This window comes from Coregonus clupeaformis, chromosome 25 (assembly GCF_020615455.1).
Source record: "Coregonus clupeaformis isolate EN_2021a chromosome 25, ASM2061545v1, whole genome shotgun sequence".
Lineage (NCBI taxonomy): Eukaryota > Metazoa > Chordata > Actinopteri > Salmoniformes > Salmonidae > Coregonus > Coregonus clupeaformis.
This window is the reverse complement of record NC_059216.1, coordinates 30,934,846-30,950,762: the sequence shown is the minus strand read 5'-3', so window position 1 is coordinate 30,950,762 and position 15,917 is coordinate 30,934,846. Positions and strand designations below refer to the sequence as shown.

The window sequence follows — 15,917 nt, the reverse complement described above, 5'->3', positions numbered from 1 at the left end:
GGGACCATAGTCACCAAGAAAACAATTGGTAACACACTACGCCGTGAAGGACTGAAATCCTGCAGCGCCCGCAAGGTTCCCCTGCTCAAGAAAGCACATATACAGGCTTGTCTGAAGTTTGCCAATGAACATCTGAATGATTCAGAGGAGAACTGGGTGAAAGTGTTGTGGTCAGATGAGACCAAAATCGAGCTCTTTGGCATCAACTCAACTCGCCGTGTTTGGAGGAGGAATGCTGCCTATGACCCCAAGAACACCATCCCCACCGTCAAACATGGAGGTGGAAACATTATGCTTTGGGGGTGTTTTTCTGCTAAGGGGACAGGACAACTTCACTGCATCAAAAGGACGATTGGACAGGGCCATGTACCATCAAATCTTGGGTGAGAACCTCCTTCCCTCAGCCAGGGCATTGAAAATGGGTCGTGGATGGGTATTCCAGCATGACAATGACCCAAAACACACGGCCAAGGCAACAAAGGAGTGGCTCAAGAAGAAGCACATTAAGGTCCTGGAGTGGCCTAGCCAGTCTCCAGACCTTAATCCCATAGAAAATCTGTGGAGGGAGCTGAAGGTTCTAGTTGCCTAACGTCAGCCTCGAAACCTTAATGACTTGGAGAAGATCTGCAAAGAGGAGTGGAACAAAATCCCTCCTGAGATGTGTGCAAACCTGGTGGCCAACTACAAGAAACGTCTGACCTCTGTGATTGCCAACAAGGGTTTTGCCACCAAGTACTAAGTCATGTTTTGCAGAGGGGTCAAATACTTATTTCCCTCATTAAAATGCAAATCAATTTATAACATTTTTGACATGCGTTTTTCTGGATTTTGTTGTTGTTATTCTGTCTCTCACTGTTCAAATAAACCTACCATTAAAATTGTAGACTGATCATGTCTTTGTCAGTGGGCAAACATAAAAAATCAGCAGGGGATCAAATACTTTTTTCCCTCACTGTATTCAGATGTTAAGTCCCCTATATGGGGAACTTCGAGTGGTTCTGGACTGGTTCCGACTGACATTTTGGTGCACAAAGTGCTCCATGAACGCCGTAGGGTCCCGTGCCTTATAGTGCCAGAAAGCCCCATCTGTCTGCTCTCCGCTTCCACTCTTTCAGCGGAGTGACACGTCTTCTCTGTCGTCAGTTATATGAAATAGAGCCAATATTGTACTGTCACTAAGTATGATCATATGTATTATACAGTTTTAAGAAAGGTGAAATCTTATAGTAAATCGTTTATAATTTAAATGTTACTATATTTAGAAAGCATTTCAGTAATTTCAGGCCCCATTGCCCCACTTTTGTTGAATAGGGAGAAAAAAAACATGATTTTTCATAATAATTGTACTACGTACTTGAGTTTGTGTCCTCAAAAGTGAGTACACCTCAGCAATGTATAACTATTTTTTACCAGAAAGGTGAGTTCCAGACCTTTCTGAAACTATGCAACATTACATTTTACATTTTAGTCATTTAGCAGACGCTCTTATCCAGAGCGACTTACAGTTAGTGAATACATATATATATATATATATTTTTTTTATACTGGCCCCCCCGTGGGAAACGAACCCACAACCCTGGCGTTGCAAACGCCATGCTCTATCAACTGAGCTACATCCCTGCCGGCCATTCCCTCCCCTACCCTGGACGACGCTGGGCCAATTGTGCGCCGACCATGAGTCTCCCGGTCGCGGCCGGCTGCGACAGAGCCTGGATTCGAACCAGGATCTCTAGTGGCACAGTTAGCACTGCGATGCAGTGCCTTAGACCACTGCGCCACTCAGGAGTAAGGCTGTGCAGGTATGTCTATTTAGGTGGAAATCAACATTTTGCTCTATCATTCAACTGGTTAAAAAGCCAACTATTTGTTCACAAAGTATTCTAAGAGTGGTGGCTATCAATAAACTCAACTCGATTGTACTTCTGTTGAGCACTGAAGTGCGCAGTCTGCCTTTCTGTCTGTCTGTCTATATTTGCACAGCCGTGCACCAGCCAGTGACATTGTTTTCACCTGAATGGTTTCACCCTTAACTGAGTTTTACACCAAGAGAGAGGAGCAGGACCTAATCTTCCCATGCAACTGAATGGATATTGGCAGCCAGCACAATATAACATCAGTACAGAGTTAATATACTGAACAAAAATATAAATGCAACAATTTCAAAGATTTTACTGAGTTACAGTTCATATAAGGAAATCAGTCAATTGAAATGATTTACAGTGCACTTTTTCCACATTTTGTTACGTTACAGCCTTATTCTAAAATTGATTAAATATATTTTTTTCCTCATCAAACTATACACAGTACCCAATAATGACAAAGCAAAAATTTGCTTTGTCATTATATTTTAGCAAATGTATTAACATTTCAAAACTGAAATATCACCTTTACATAAGTATTCAGACCCTTTACTCAGTACTTTGTTTAAGCACCTTTGGCAGCGATTACAGCCTCTAGTATTCTTAGGTATGACTCTACAAGCTTGGCACACCTGTATTTGGGGAGTTTCTCCCATTCTTCTCTGCAGATCAAATCAAATCAAATTTTATTTGCCACATGCACCAAATACAACAGGTGTAGACCTTACAGTGAAATGCTTACTTACAAGCCCTTAACCAACAATGCAGTTTTAAGAAAAGAAAAAAAAGTGTTAAGTAAAAAATAAAAATAGAAAATAATTAAGCAGCAGTCAAATATAATAACAGTAGGGAGGCTATATACAGGGGGTACCGGTACAGAGTCAATGTACAGGGGCACCGGTTAGTCGAGATAATTGAGGTAAAATGTACATGTGGGTAGAGTTAAAGTGACTATGCATAGATAATAAACAAAGTAGCAGCAGCGTAAAAGAGGAGTGGGGGGGCCAATGCAAATAGTCCGGGTAGCCATGATTAGCTGTTCAGGAGTCTTATGGCTTAGGGTTTGAAGCTGTTAAGAAGCCATTTGGACCTAGACTTGGCGCTCCAGTACCGCTTGCCATGCCGCAGCAGAGATAACAGTCTATGACTAGGGTGGCTGGAGTCTTTGACCATTTTTAGGGCCTTCCTCTGACACCGCCTTGTATAGAGGTCCTGGATGGCAGGAAGCTTGGCCCCAGTGATGTACTGGGCCGTACGCACTACCCTCTGTTGCCAGTTGCCATACCAGGCGGTGATGCAACCAGTCAGGATGCTCTCGATGGTGCAGCTGTAGAACTTTGAGGATCTGAGGACCCATGCCAAATCTTTTCAGTCTCCTGAGGAGGAATAGGCTGTGTCGTGTCCTCTTCATGACTGCAGATCCTCGCAAGCTCTGTCAGGTTGGATGGCGGGCGTTGCTGCACAGCTATTTTCAAGTCTCTCCAGAGATGTTCGATCGGGTTCAAGTCCAGGCTCTGGCTGGGCCACTCAAGGACATTCAGAGACTTGTCCCGAAGCCACTCCTGCATTATCTTGGCTGTTTGCTTAGGGTGTTTGTCCTGTTGGAAGGTGAACCTTCGCCCCAGTCTGAGGTCCTTAGCACTCTCGTCACGGTATCTCTATATCTCATCACGGTATCTCAAACTGCCATTGATAAAATGCAATTGTGTTCGTTGTCCACAGTTATGCCTGCCCATACCATAACCCCATTCCACCATGGATTGAATTAACTGAGGTTGAAAGTAACGTTTGTTTTTTTATTCCATCTAGGGCTGTCCCCGACAACAACAAAAAATATTGGTCGACCAGAGTCGTCTGTTCTTTCGACCAATCGATTGGTTGACATTTTTAAACATGTATATTTCCATATATAGACACATCCTATGTGTTTTAATCAAATCAACTATATGCACTGACCTTGTCTGATGCATTAAGCAAAATGTTTGATTAATTAATTAAGACACACAAATGACTAGAGGGAGTCCGACCGCAATTGATTTGATTGTGCCAGGCCGGGCTCAGACTGTGTAAAAAATAAATAAAAAAGACAGCAAGTGACTGTGTGACTAACACCCGTTCTCTCCCTCTCCTCCCTGCTGCAGCGACCACCACAGAACATCAGCAGTGTGTATCGCGCTGTGTTGTTGAAGCTGCAACCTAATTACAGCCATGTCTGACTGAAAAGTTATGTATCGCATGCACGTGACCAATAGGGCCTGACTTATAGCATATTATATTCACATCAATAAATTGGTTATAACAAACTCTGAACACCGTAACACGTGACAGCAAAATGGATGCAGAGGACGTGAAAAATAAACTTGAAACGAAAGAATGTTTACTGGTTGAGCAGGAGGTAAAGGGGAAGTCAGATGTGTGGAATACATTTGACTAGTTGTGGAAAATACTGGAGATCAAGAAAATGAAGGTAAGCAGCAAGCGCTGTGTGCATATTATGTGTGCCAAACAGGTGCTGTTAGATTACAATATACTTTTTCTGACCGTTTGGAACAATAAATAAGCGTACCAGAGTCCGTTTTTTGTTTTTTTGCAAAGCCTTTATTACAGTAAAGACTAAAAACAATCGCATTCATTTGTGAATGCATTTTCAAAAATGTAATGGTTTAGGCCTATTTATTGTTTACGCTAATTATCCAATGATCGCTTTGTTATTTTAATTTTTAACTAAAATGCTTGATTGCATTTCAAAATCATGAATAACTTGTATGCTGTGTAATGATATGATTGATACAGTAGCCTATATAAGTATTGAAATAAGTTAAGTTACGGTATTAAGACTAAACAGGATGCGCTCTTAGGCCTACAGCGCAATGGTAGTTATACAAGGCTGTTATACTAAGCCTGCTAATGATAATGACATTACTTATTATAATGATGATCACAATAATAATAACAATAAGGAGATCAAGGAAAAAGGAGGGTTATTATTATTAATATAATTTTTTGGACAATTTGGAACAGTGTAAACAACACTAAATAAATTATAAATAATACCAGAGAGGCTGGTGTAACGATAAAAAAAAAAATCCTTTATTACAGCATAGCAAATATTAAAAACTGCCGAATTTGTGAAATTATTATGTGGATGCATGAGGCTTGGAGCTCACAGAATCAGCAGGCTATTAAACAAACACTCAAACAGGCAACAGAAGCAGGATCTGTCTTATTTCTGTAGATATATAGATTATTTATAAAGCCAGGCACATTTAACAGTTAGGCTGTTGATTATAGACCTAATTAAGTTGGGGTTTCCTCTCTCCTCACTTTTCTTAGACAATTAAGGCAAGGGCTGTTTTCTCGTCTCCTCACTCCGCTGCTGCCTCCGCCGCATTGTTCTCAACACCAATATGCTGGTTAACTTTGCTATTATGCACATAGCAACATGGTCTAGGAAAAGGCGCCAATTCAATAGCGCACTGATGCGTTTCAGAACCGTGGACACTGGATAACGACCACTATCTGACAAGGAAGAAAGCGCATTTGTTATAAAATATTATTTTTATTTGTGTTGCACCATTTTTGTTACATAATATAACCATATACAATTTCAGTAGCACGTCTTAGACTGATGCCATCCCCACGGCCTCCACAATGGATCCATGATTATTTTTTTCTATAAATGTGCTGCCGCTCGACTAAAGAAATCTCGGTCGACCAACAGCCTATTGACCAAACAATCTACCAGTCGACTAAATGGGGTCAGCCCTAATTCCATCTCATCAAGGAGTGACAAAGAGAAATAGCAATCACAAAAATCAACAAGAACAGGAAACAACACAGTGACATTAAAGCATATGATTAAAACCTGTTTTCAGATTTTTGGAATAAAACACTGCCTTTTTCAAATCTCCTGCAAAAGCCTTTGCTTCCCAAAGAGCCAGAAGGTTGGAGTGACGCTACTGCCCCCAAGTGGTAGAAATATAAAGGACTTACATCTGATAAGAAATCCATAGAAATCCATGGGTACATCCAAAATGGCACCATATTAGGGCTCTGCTCAAAAGAAGTGCACTATATGGGGAATAGGGTGCCATTTCAGACACAGCCCATGACTTAACAGATGCATGGACACTGATGACTAACCTTGCTGTGCTGTGCGAGGTGTTTTCTGTGTCCTGAAGCTGTGCTGTTGTGTAGTGTTCTGTGTGTTCCGGATGTTGGTGGGGTTCCAGCGCGTAGGCTTTGGGATGACCCTGCGAGGAGCTGGGGTCTCCAGGGGGCTCTTACCCCCTCCTCCCCTCTGCTGGCTAAATGGGTCTGGAGAGGCTAAAGAAGAGGAGGAGATACATAGCAGATTACATAGATTCACAACTTATCTAACATACAAAAACTCTGGGTGTGTCTGGAGAAGCTAAAGATTAGAAGTACAGGAGATATGTGGCAGATCTGACATGGATTCACAACTAAACTCACTTGTATAAGTAGAAGTGAATTTCCATGAAAATTGACAAGTATCGTATCGTAACTAACCAATGAGGATAAACTTAGGGATTGAACAGGCCTCATTTCATTATACAGTGCCTTCAGAAAGTATTCATACCCCTTGACTTATTCCACATGTTGTTGTTACAGCCTGAATTCAAAATGGATTACATTTATTTTTTTCTCACCCATCTACACACTATACGTCATAATGACAAAGTGAAAATATATTTTTGCAAATGATAATGAAATACAGAAATATCTCATTTACATAAGTATTCACAACCCCGAGTCAATAGTTTGTAAAAGTACCTTTGGCAGCGATTACAGCTGTGAGTCTTTCTGGGTAAGTCTCTAAAGAGCTTTCCACACCTGGATTGTGCAACATTTGCCCATTATTCTTTTCAAAATTCTTCAAGCTCTGTCAAATCGATCATTGCTAGACAACCATTTTCAGGTCTTGCCATAGATTTTCAAGTAGAATTAAGTCAAAACTGTAACTCGGCCACTCAGGAACATTCACTTTGTAGATTTGGCCTTGTGTTTTAGGTTATTATCCTGCTGAAAGGTGAATTAACCTCCCTGTGTCTGGTGGAAAGTAGACTGAACCAGGTTTTCCTCTAGGATTTTGCCTGTGCTTAGCTCCATTCTGTTTCTTTTTATCCTGAAAAACTCCCCAGTCCTTAACGATGATGCAGCCACCACTATGCATGAAAATATGGAGAGTGGTACTCAGTAATGTGTTGTATTGGATTTGCCCCAAAGAAAACACTTTGTATTCAGGACAAAAAGTTAATTGCTTTGCCACATTTATTGCAGTATTACTTTAGTGCCTTGTTGCAAACAGGATGAATGTTTTGGAATATTTTTGTTCTATACAGGCTTCCTTCTTTTCACCCTGTCACCCTGTTAGGTTAGTATTGTGGAGTAACTACAATGTTGTTTATTCATCCTATCACAGCCATTAAACTCTGTAACTGTCTTAAAGTCACCGGTTTCCTTCCTGGTCTTTGTGGTTGAATCGGTTTTGAAATTCACTGCTCGACTGAGGGACTTTAGAGATAATTGTATGTGTGGGGTACAGAGATGAGGTAGTCACACTATTATTGCACACAGAGTGAGTCCATGCAACTTATTAAGAAAATTGTTACTCCTAAACTTATTTAGGCTTGCCATAAAAAAAGGGATTGAATACTTATTGACTCAAGACATTTCAACTTTTCATTTGTAATTAATTTGTAAAAATGTCAAACAACATACATCCACTTTGATATAATGGGGTATTGTGTGTAGGGCAGTGAACAAAAATCTACATTTAATACATTTTAAATTCAGGCTGTAACAAAACAAAATGTGGAAAAAGGTAAGGGGTGTGAATACTTTCTGAAGTCACTTTCTGATGACATATTCAATTCCATTCTCATCATTTGTTTCAATGAGGCAACTGACTGAGGAAGCGTAGCACCCTACCTGTGGCTGGAACAGCAGCGGAAGAGTCTGCAGCATTAAGGTGGGTCATTTGGAGGTCCTGAGGAAGCCGAGGTTCTGGATGTACAGTGGCAGCAGGGCCAGTGTTCAGCATGGAGGGTGAGGGCAGAGGGGCGTGGGCAGTCATTACACTCAAAGCAGAACCTAGGAGACGGTTCTGAGAGGATGAGAGGACGTGCATGAAGTGGTCAGAACTGTTATTGAATGACTAAAAGTAAAAAGAGTTGAGTCTAGCGGTGATGAAACATGCAATAGAAAAAAAAGTACACTGAACAACCACACACTGCTTGAAACACTCCAGACATACTCGGACTCGGGGACTGTGTAAAGATGTGTACACCTTTAGGGGTCTACATAAATATACTCTTACATTCCTTTATGCAACGATTAGAATGACGGCAACTTATTGAGGAAAATATTACTATCTGGAGCACTCGAGTGAAGGCTCAGTGCTCCTCCTTCACTACAGTACCTGCAGCTCCATCTGTTGGCTCTGGATCCACTCCAGGTGCTGCAGTCTCTGCTGGGTTACGGTGTTGAGCTGCTCCTCCAGCTGGGTCACCTTCTCTGATGCTCTGTCCTCTCTGGCCTCCTGAGCCCTGCCTGGGTACCTGTCTGACTCCAGCAGTCTCCGTAGCCCCTCCGACACCTGGGAAACACACGCATCCATGTCACTCTGAGCCTGAAAAAGAAGAAAGACAGAAACAAACCATTAGGCATCCACATCCAGACCACTTTCAATGATCATTGTATGTAGACTTTGGGGGGTTTGGACTTAAAAAAGCTCTCTCAAATGGCATCTTAATCTCAGAAGGACACAGAAAAAAGTAACACACAACTGCTCTGCTACAACAATACCGTGACGAGTGGTGCTGTGGCAGCGGTTGTGACCATGGCTGCAGTGGAGGCAGCCCCCTTATCCCCTGAGAGGACAGAGGCAGGCTGGGGCTTCTGGCTCGATGGTGGCCCCTGGTCCAGTAACTGCACCTTCACCTCTCGCCTCAAGGGGGCAGTCTGAGACCTGAGGAAAACAGTATTGAATGGCGTCATCATGACTAACACCTAACGATTTGGGATGTACAGCTGTGTTGCAATGTAGACAAACATTCCAAACACAAATACATCTGGCATGTAAAAAGTGAAAGTCATTCCAAAGCTTTGTGCCATGCTTACCTCTGTCTTAGAGCTGCCAAGATTGCCCCTTTGCCACCACCAGCATATCGGGATATTAGCAGATCATGGCCTAAGGGACAATCCAAGAGTGGGGTTAGGATACAAAACGGCATACAGTGAGCTCCCAAAGTATTGGGACAGTGACAGTGTTATTGTTGTTTAGCTCTGTACTCCAGCACTTTGAATTTGAAATTATACAATTACTATGAGGTTAAAGTGCAGACTGTTGAGGGTATTTTCATCCTTATCGGGTGAACTGTTTAGAAATTACAGCACTTTTTGTACATAGTCCGCCCATTTCAGGGGACCAAACGTATTGGGACAAATTAATTTATGTGTATTAAAGTAGTCAAAAGTTTAGTATTTAGTCCCATATGCCTAGCACACAATGATTATATCAAGCTTGACTCTACAAACTTGTTGGATGCATTTGCTGTTTATTTTGGTTGTGTTTAAGATTATTTTGTGCCCAAAATAAATGTTTATTGTAAATAAGAATAGAATATAACAGAATGTGGATGCAACCATGATTACAGATAATCCTGAATAATGATGAGTGAGAAAGTTAAAGATGCACAAATATCATAGCCCCAAGACATGCTAATCTCTCACTATTACAATAGTTAGCATTTTTGGGGGGCGGTATGATATTTATACCTCTGTAACTCTCACTCATCATTATTCACGATTCATTCAGGATTATCGGTAATCATGGTAGCATCCACATTAATGTAGAAGTGTTTAGAAACATATTCTATTCTTATTTAGAATAAATGTAACTCCAAATACTCTCAAATTAAAGATGACAGTCTGCACTTTAACCATTGTATCATTTCAAATCCAAAGTGCTGGAGTACAGAGCCAAAATATTTTACATTTACATTTTTGTCATTTAGCAGACGCTCTTATCCAGAGCGACTTACAGGAGCAATTCGGGTTAAGTACCTTGCTCAAGGGCACATGGACAGATTTTTCACCTAGTCGGCTCGGGGATTAGAACCAGCAACCTTTCGGTTACAGGCACTACGCTCTTAACCACTAAACAACAACAACAAAATCACTGACCCAATACTTTTGGAGCTCACTGTATATGAAGTAGGCAGTAGATAATCATTGACAGCATACTGTCCAGTACATCAGAGGTTTAGCCCAAGGACACTTACCTTTGTCCTCACTGCCCTTAGGTTGAACAGAGGTTGGTGTCTCTTTTCCATCTATATTAGGAACCTGAAACTGGAAATGAAATGACACCAGTTCAAAATGGATTACATTTTTGTGGGTGACATACTTGTGAGGCACACACTCTTCTCAGAAAAAAACAAGCTAGAAGTCATCTTACATGGGACTCTTTTTGTGGGACACTTTTTATGGGACTCTTTTTGCTTGCTTTCGTTCCCTCTGGAAAAGACAACATTGGAAGAGCAAAATGTTGTTGGTCAGCCTGAAATCAGTGGCAAATATAACGCAACTGCAATACAATATAACAGTTTCACTGGCCATATAACGAGTGTGGGTTTACTTAGCCTACCTGAGGGTGAAACTGATGGCAGGCTTGCTCGCAGGGCAGGATGCACATGCCTGTGCTCTTGTTTCCTTGCTTGTCTTTGCTTTTCGATCTTTGGTGGCTCGTCAAGAAGAGAGGGCTGGGCAACATTACGCAACTTCTTCACTGTTATCTTTACATTGTCTGTTTTATTAGATATGGTGGACAACAACCCCAAATCCCTCTGCCCTTCATAGCTCTGCTCAGGAAAGTGAATCTTAGTTGCACGAATCAAGACGTCTCCAGCGTCAGAACTTGAAGTGGATTCGTCAAGGTTTATATTCCTTGTAAAGTTCAGAAGTTCATTTGATCGGCTCAGAAGAGTATGAGCCATATCGGATCGACTCTCTGTCACTCAGTTGATTATCTAGTAGCGAGCACTGCAGCAGAGTAATTGTCTGATAGCTAGTAACGTTAACGTTAACTTGATAGCTAGCTTGCTCAACACCAGACCCGATCAGGAATTACACATAACAGTTGTTACTAGCCGTGGGAGTTGATATAAATAAACAACCAATGTCGTCCTTTTCCTTAGCAAGTCGAACATTTAAATATCCCGCTTCACGATTGTTTAATGACGACGTTATGCTAACGGTAGCTAAGTTAGTTACTAACGTTAGCTGGCTAACACCTCTAAAAAGTTGAAAGCACAGCACGACAAAACTCAGTAGAAAGTAGTTATTTTGAACAAACGTAATTCATTGCAACCCGAGGTCAAAATCTAACGATACAACATAGCTTCCCAACTGTTAGCTACCTAAGGGAAAATATGAAACCCCCGCAACTGTTGCTGACAACAATAACTTCCGGTAAATGACCAATCCTCTCTCCGCGAGAAATATCGCCATCATCTGCTGGGCATGATAGGGACTCCATAGGTGAGGAAACATTAATCCAAAGATAAAATATATTAATAAAATACTAAATAATTACATAATTAAACGTATGCTGTTGATAATTATTGATTTTAGATAAAGGGAGGGCTAGCGAGCAACAGGATAATGAGGTATTGAATATTTTAATTACCTCGTGTTACACCGGAGTGTTTATGCAGTGACACAAAATTAATCCTAATTTGACATTTCGGTTATTATTTTCGAGAATTTACTTTTCGATTTTGAGTTCCATACATATCCACACGAACGTATAAAATATTTCATACTATTCCAGAAATATTTGTTTGTTTTAAAAACAATGTTTATTGTCCAATATCTGGCCTTTCAAGCCTCTCGAAACCGTTGGTGCCGCAGCCACTGCAGTCCCCTTTTCACAACGTCACATGTCCTTCGGAATCTGGGTGGGTGAATGACTTATTTTCTGTGTTAAAGAACATGTGATTGATCATGCATTTTGTGCACAAAATTTGATTTCAAAATGTATGTCATGTCTTCAAAGGCTTCACTTGACTTGCAGTACTAGGATATATAGTTAGCATGTGAACCTTACCAAATCAGCTAGTGAGCTTTTAACGTTAGCTGTCTGAGCTTGCTAGATAGCTAACGTTAACTAGCTAGCCAGCTAGCTAACACAAAAAGCCTTAAACTATGTAGTAGTTAGCTATGGAAATGGTCAGTTATGAATGCATGGTCAGGTGTCATATATAGCTAATCAACGAATACTCTGTAGCTATCTTGGTAATTCAGTACTCCCTATGCCTAGCTAGTTATAGCTAGTGAGCAGACGTCATAGCTACATAACAATGGATAGGGCTGTCATTCAATGAATTACATTCATGGGTGTAACTTTAATCCAACAGAAATCTCGTCTAATTGAACCACAATGGCTGTCCAGGTAACAGAAGCGGACCAAGTTAAACAGGTATGTACATTGAGGATATTCGCACACAATTCAATCTGGTTTAGTCTTAAATCAGTGTTAAAAAATTGATGCATTTGTAAAACATTGTATTTGAATTTATTATGGATACCCGTTTGCTGCTGCTCAGCTACTTTTCCTGGGGTCTAACAAAATTAAGGCCGTTATATACAATAAAAAAATAACGTTACATTACATTTCACAACACTTTAAGTGTGTGCCTTCAGGCCACTACTCTACTACCACATATCTACAACCCAAAATCCATGTGTGTGTCAGTGGAGGCTGCTGAGGGGAGGACAGCACATAATAATGGCTGGAACAGAGCGAATGGAATGGCATTAAACACATGAAAACCGTGTGTTTGATGTATTTGATCCCATTCCACTAATTCTGCACCAGCCATTACCACGAGCCTGTCCAATTAAGGTGCCACAAACCTCCTGTGGTGTGTGTATAGTGATTTATGTTATCATGTGTGTGTCTGTGTGTCTCTCTTCACAGTCCCCGCTGTTCCATAAGGTGTATTTTTATCTGTTTAATATGTATGTGTTTACAGTTCAAAGAATTTCTTGGCACCTACAACAAACTCACAGAGAACTGCTTCATGGACTGTGTAAAGGATTTTACCACTAGAGAAGTAAAGTCAGAGGAGGTAGGTTGATTTCCTTGATGTCTTCAAGACTCAGGTCTTGTTCCTCCGCTCAGACGTTGCTGACGCATGCCAGATCTTATAACGCCTGGATAGGTATTTTATGTATCAGCTAACCACATTAGTGTTGCGTTCCCCTGCTCAGACGTTGCATGCGTCAACCAATGGTTGCGTACCACATCATCGACTATGCAGTCGGACACCAGATTACTATAACATATGATTTGGTTAGCTAATACGTAAAATACCTATCCAGGCGTTGTAAGATCTAGCATGCATCAGCAACGTCTGAGCAGGAGTACACGACCCATATGTATAGGACAATCCCACGGTAGCAGAATGATGCTGAGACTCAGATTCTTTTCACTTTAAAATGTATGTCAAACAAAAACCAATGATTGCAAAGTTAAACAAACCATACAACTCTATGCACAATGACTACTTTTAAAACAATTTCCACAGAACATTTTACAAAAATACATTTACTTGAAGAAGAGTGCATATAAAAAAAGTTGGGTAACAGAATGACAGTTTGATGTTTGTGCCGTCATTCTGTTACCAAACTTTGCATTTACAAACTTTCTGGATCATGTCCCACGCTGTTATTGAATGGCATTAAAGATCATATCATCAAATTCATGAAAACAACATGGTCATTTAAGATATGTAAAATTGTATTTGTGGATTAATTTACTTTTACCTGATGATTTTCATGAAGGTTTTCAATTGTTTTATTTTCTGTAAACCATCATAGAAGGCATTGGGTAGAAGTAAATTAATCCACGAAAAATAATATAATTTTACATATCTTAAATTACCCAGTTTTCATTAAATAATCTTGAAGGCCATTCAAACAGTGCGATGACGTGGCACACAACCATTGGTTGATGCATGCAAGATCTGAGCAGGGGAACACAACCTCATACTTATTGCTGGGCAGTAGGCAGTCTCGAGGCCATACTTCCAAATCCTGTCTTATCGTTCGAGGCTCGGTAGTGGGTAATCTCATCCACCAGAAGGTTCTCTCTCTATAGCAATCAAGCCTGGGGACAACGTTAGGTAATGGGTAAAATAGGACACAATGTGGCACCATTGCTTATCAACTAAATGTTGTCACTGAATGTTCCTGTATGTTGTCAAATTTCACATTTTACCAGGTTAGCTTCTTTAGAGTAGAAGCCTTTGCGGTTGACAAAGCAATATTTGGAGAGGTGTGATATGGATGTGTGATGTCATAGAACTGTAATTGTTTCCACCTCAGTCCACCTGCTCGGAGAGCTGCCTTCAGAAGTACCTGAAGATGACCCAGCGTATCTCCATGCGCTTCCAGGAGTACCACATCCAGCAGAACGAAGCCCTGGCTCAGAAAGCAGGCTTAATGGGACCACGGTAGAGAACTACTGCCCTTTACATGGACAGATAACGCCAGGAGTCGCCCATCCAGTCTTGGCACAACTCAATGTAAATGTGAATCAGTGGATGGCTAACACCGGCCACAAACTTCTCCTTGTCAACCTCCACTACTTCTTAGGCTGGGGCTGATGACTGCTTGGACACTTTTATCCAGAGAGCTGTTATGAGCCCTCAAACAGAAAAGCCTGATCATGACATATGAGATCATATTGAGTTGCGATCCAGGCAGAACATGAGATAAAATAAAAATTAGCTACCTTTTTTGTTTTTATTATAGTGTACGTGAAATATTGTCTATGATTGTTGTATAAGGTAATGACAATCCTGGGTATTAATAGTTTGGTGTCTCCTTATCCTATAATGATAATTCCCATTTGTTCCCTGAATAAATGTTTCGTACCAATGATTGTGCATCATTCATTAAATTAAATTGTACATTGGCATACTGCTAAATTACCCATTGTATAATGTCCTGTTGTTTGACCTCTAAACACATTTGAAATCACTGCCATCTGTTGGTAATGGATTGTCACTACAGCTAAGATGGAAATATTGAGGAACAGCTCAAGGACAAAACTGTCCTCACTTACATACTTCTGTCTGTCACTTGAAGGTCATTGGCCTAGAGATGCATAACCAGAGGATATTGAAGATTATAAAGCAGGTAGTTTGGGTCCTGAATGCTGATTGGCTGACACAGCATTTCAGTTGTGTGTATCAGACAATATACCATAGGTATGACTCAAAAATACTTATTTACTGTTCTATTTATGTTGGTAACCAGTTTATAAAAGCAATAAGGCACCTCTGGGGTTTGTAGTATATGGCCAATATACCACAGCTGAGGGCTGCATCCAGGCACTCCGCTTCGCATCTACACAGGCAGCCCAATTCAGGTCTTTTTTTCTCACTAATTGGTATTTGACCAGCTCCTAAAAAGATCTGACTTGAAAAGATGTGATTGGTCAACAGACCAATTAGTGGAGAAAAAAATATCAGAATTAGACTGCCTGTTGAAATGCATCAATTTGTGATTTAGGTTTTTCAGGCAATCCAAGCAAAATGGTTTGTCAACCTGATAAAAAAGGACAAACAAAACAAGATTTGAATACTGCTTGAATCTAGTGTAGGACGTATCTGTGTGTTTATCTACATATACAGATGATGTTTCTCCAGAAAATTAAATGAGGGAAATAACAGTTCTAGCACAGTGGATGCAGGACGTCCCCCGAAGCCAGATTTGTCCACATTTCCGCCTCTTGACAATGATCAGTATTGCACAAGGGAAATATTTAAAAACTTTATTAGAAATGAAGAGAGCTCTGCTTATTTTACATAAAGATACAATGGCTTTGCTCAGGGAATCTTAATACCTTCATCTAGGAATCCGTAGATAAACTTCGATTTTAAAGAAGTACGTTTTTCACAATGAAATCAAGTCTAAAACAAACATTTTAAAATGTTCTGAATGCTTCCATTATTCTCTTCTATG

General features: G+C 40.5%; 2 protein-coding genes across 4 annotated transcripts in view; one reads left to right on the top strand and one right to left on the bottom strand.

The window, feature by feature from the left end:
• kiaa0586 (KIAA0586 ortholog) overlaps positions 1 to 11,537 on the bottom strand; it is a 107,839-nt gene extending 96,302 nt beyond the window's left edge. For both annotated transcript variants that reach the window (XM_041848094.2, XM_041848095.2), the window contains exons 1-8: positions 10,531 to 11,537; positions 10,342 to 10,400; positions 10,166 to 10,235; positions 9,003 to 9,072; positions 8,688 to 8,850; positions 8,302 to 8,511; positions 7,812 to 7,986; positions 6,003 to 6,185 (exon numbers count right to left, since the gene is read on the bottom strand). In XM_041848094.2, the coding sequence (XP_041704028.2) occupies positions 6,003 to 6,185; positions 7,812 to 7,986; positions 8,302 to 8,511; positions 8,688 to 8,850; positions 9,003 to 9,072; positions 10,166 to 10,235; positions 10,342 to 10,400; positions 10,531 to 10,879 (1,279 nt within the window). In that variant the 5' untranslated portion in view covers positions 10,880 to 11,537. The remainder of the gene's footprint in view (positions 1 to 6,002; positions 6,186 to 7,811; positions 7,987 to 8,301; positions 8,512 to 8,687; positions 8,851 to 9,002; positions 9,073 to 10,165; positions 10,236 to 10,341; positions 10,401 to 10,530) is intronic.
• A 229-nt stretch (positions 11,538 to 11,766) lies between these two features.
• On the top strand, positions 11,767 to 14,831 carry LOC121539532 (mitochondrial import inner membrane translocase subunit Tim9). 2 transcript variants are annotated; one of them, XM_041848097.1, is made up of 4 exons: positions 11,767 to 11,842; positions 12,302 to 12,363; positions 12,920 to 13,015; positions 14,274 to 14,831. In XM_041848097.1, the coding sequence occupies exons 2-4, from the start codon at positions 12,325 to 12,327 to the stop codon at positions 14,403 to 14,405; spliced, it is 267 nt and encodes an 88-aa protein (XP_041704031.1). In that variant the 5' UTR covers positions 11,767 to 11,842; positions 12,302 to 12,324; the 3' UTR covers positions 14,406 to 14,831. The 2 variants fall into 2 exon arrangements, with proteins under 2 accessions (XP_041704031.1, XP_041704032.1); XM_041848098.1 differs by lacking the exon at positions 11,767 to 11,842 and adding an exon at positions 11,900 to 11,921.
• The last annotated feature ends 1,086 nt before the right edge of the window (positions 14,832 to 15,917 follow it).

Excerpts from the sequence above, each read along its gene's own strand:
- LOC121539532 (XM_041848097.1), top strand. The coding sequence starts at position 12,325 with ATGGCTGTCCAGGTAACAGAAGCGGACCAAGTTAAACAG. Across the intron at positions 12,364-12,919 it reads AAGCGGACCAAGTTAAACAG|TTCAAAGAATTTCTTGGCAC; the intron begins GTATGTACATTG and ends ATGTGTTTACAG. Across the intron at positions 13,016-14,273 it reads GAGAAGTAAAGTCAGAGGAG|TCCACCTGCTCGGAGAGCTG; the intron begins GTAGGTTGATTT and ends TTTCCACCTCAG.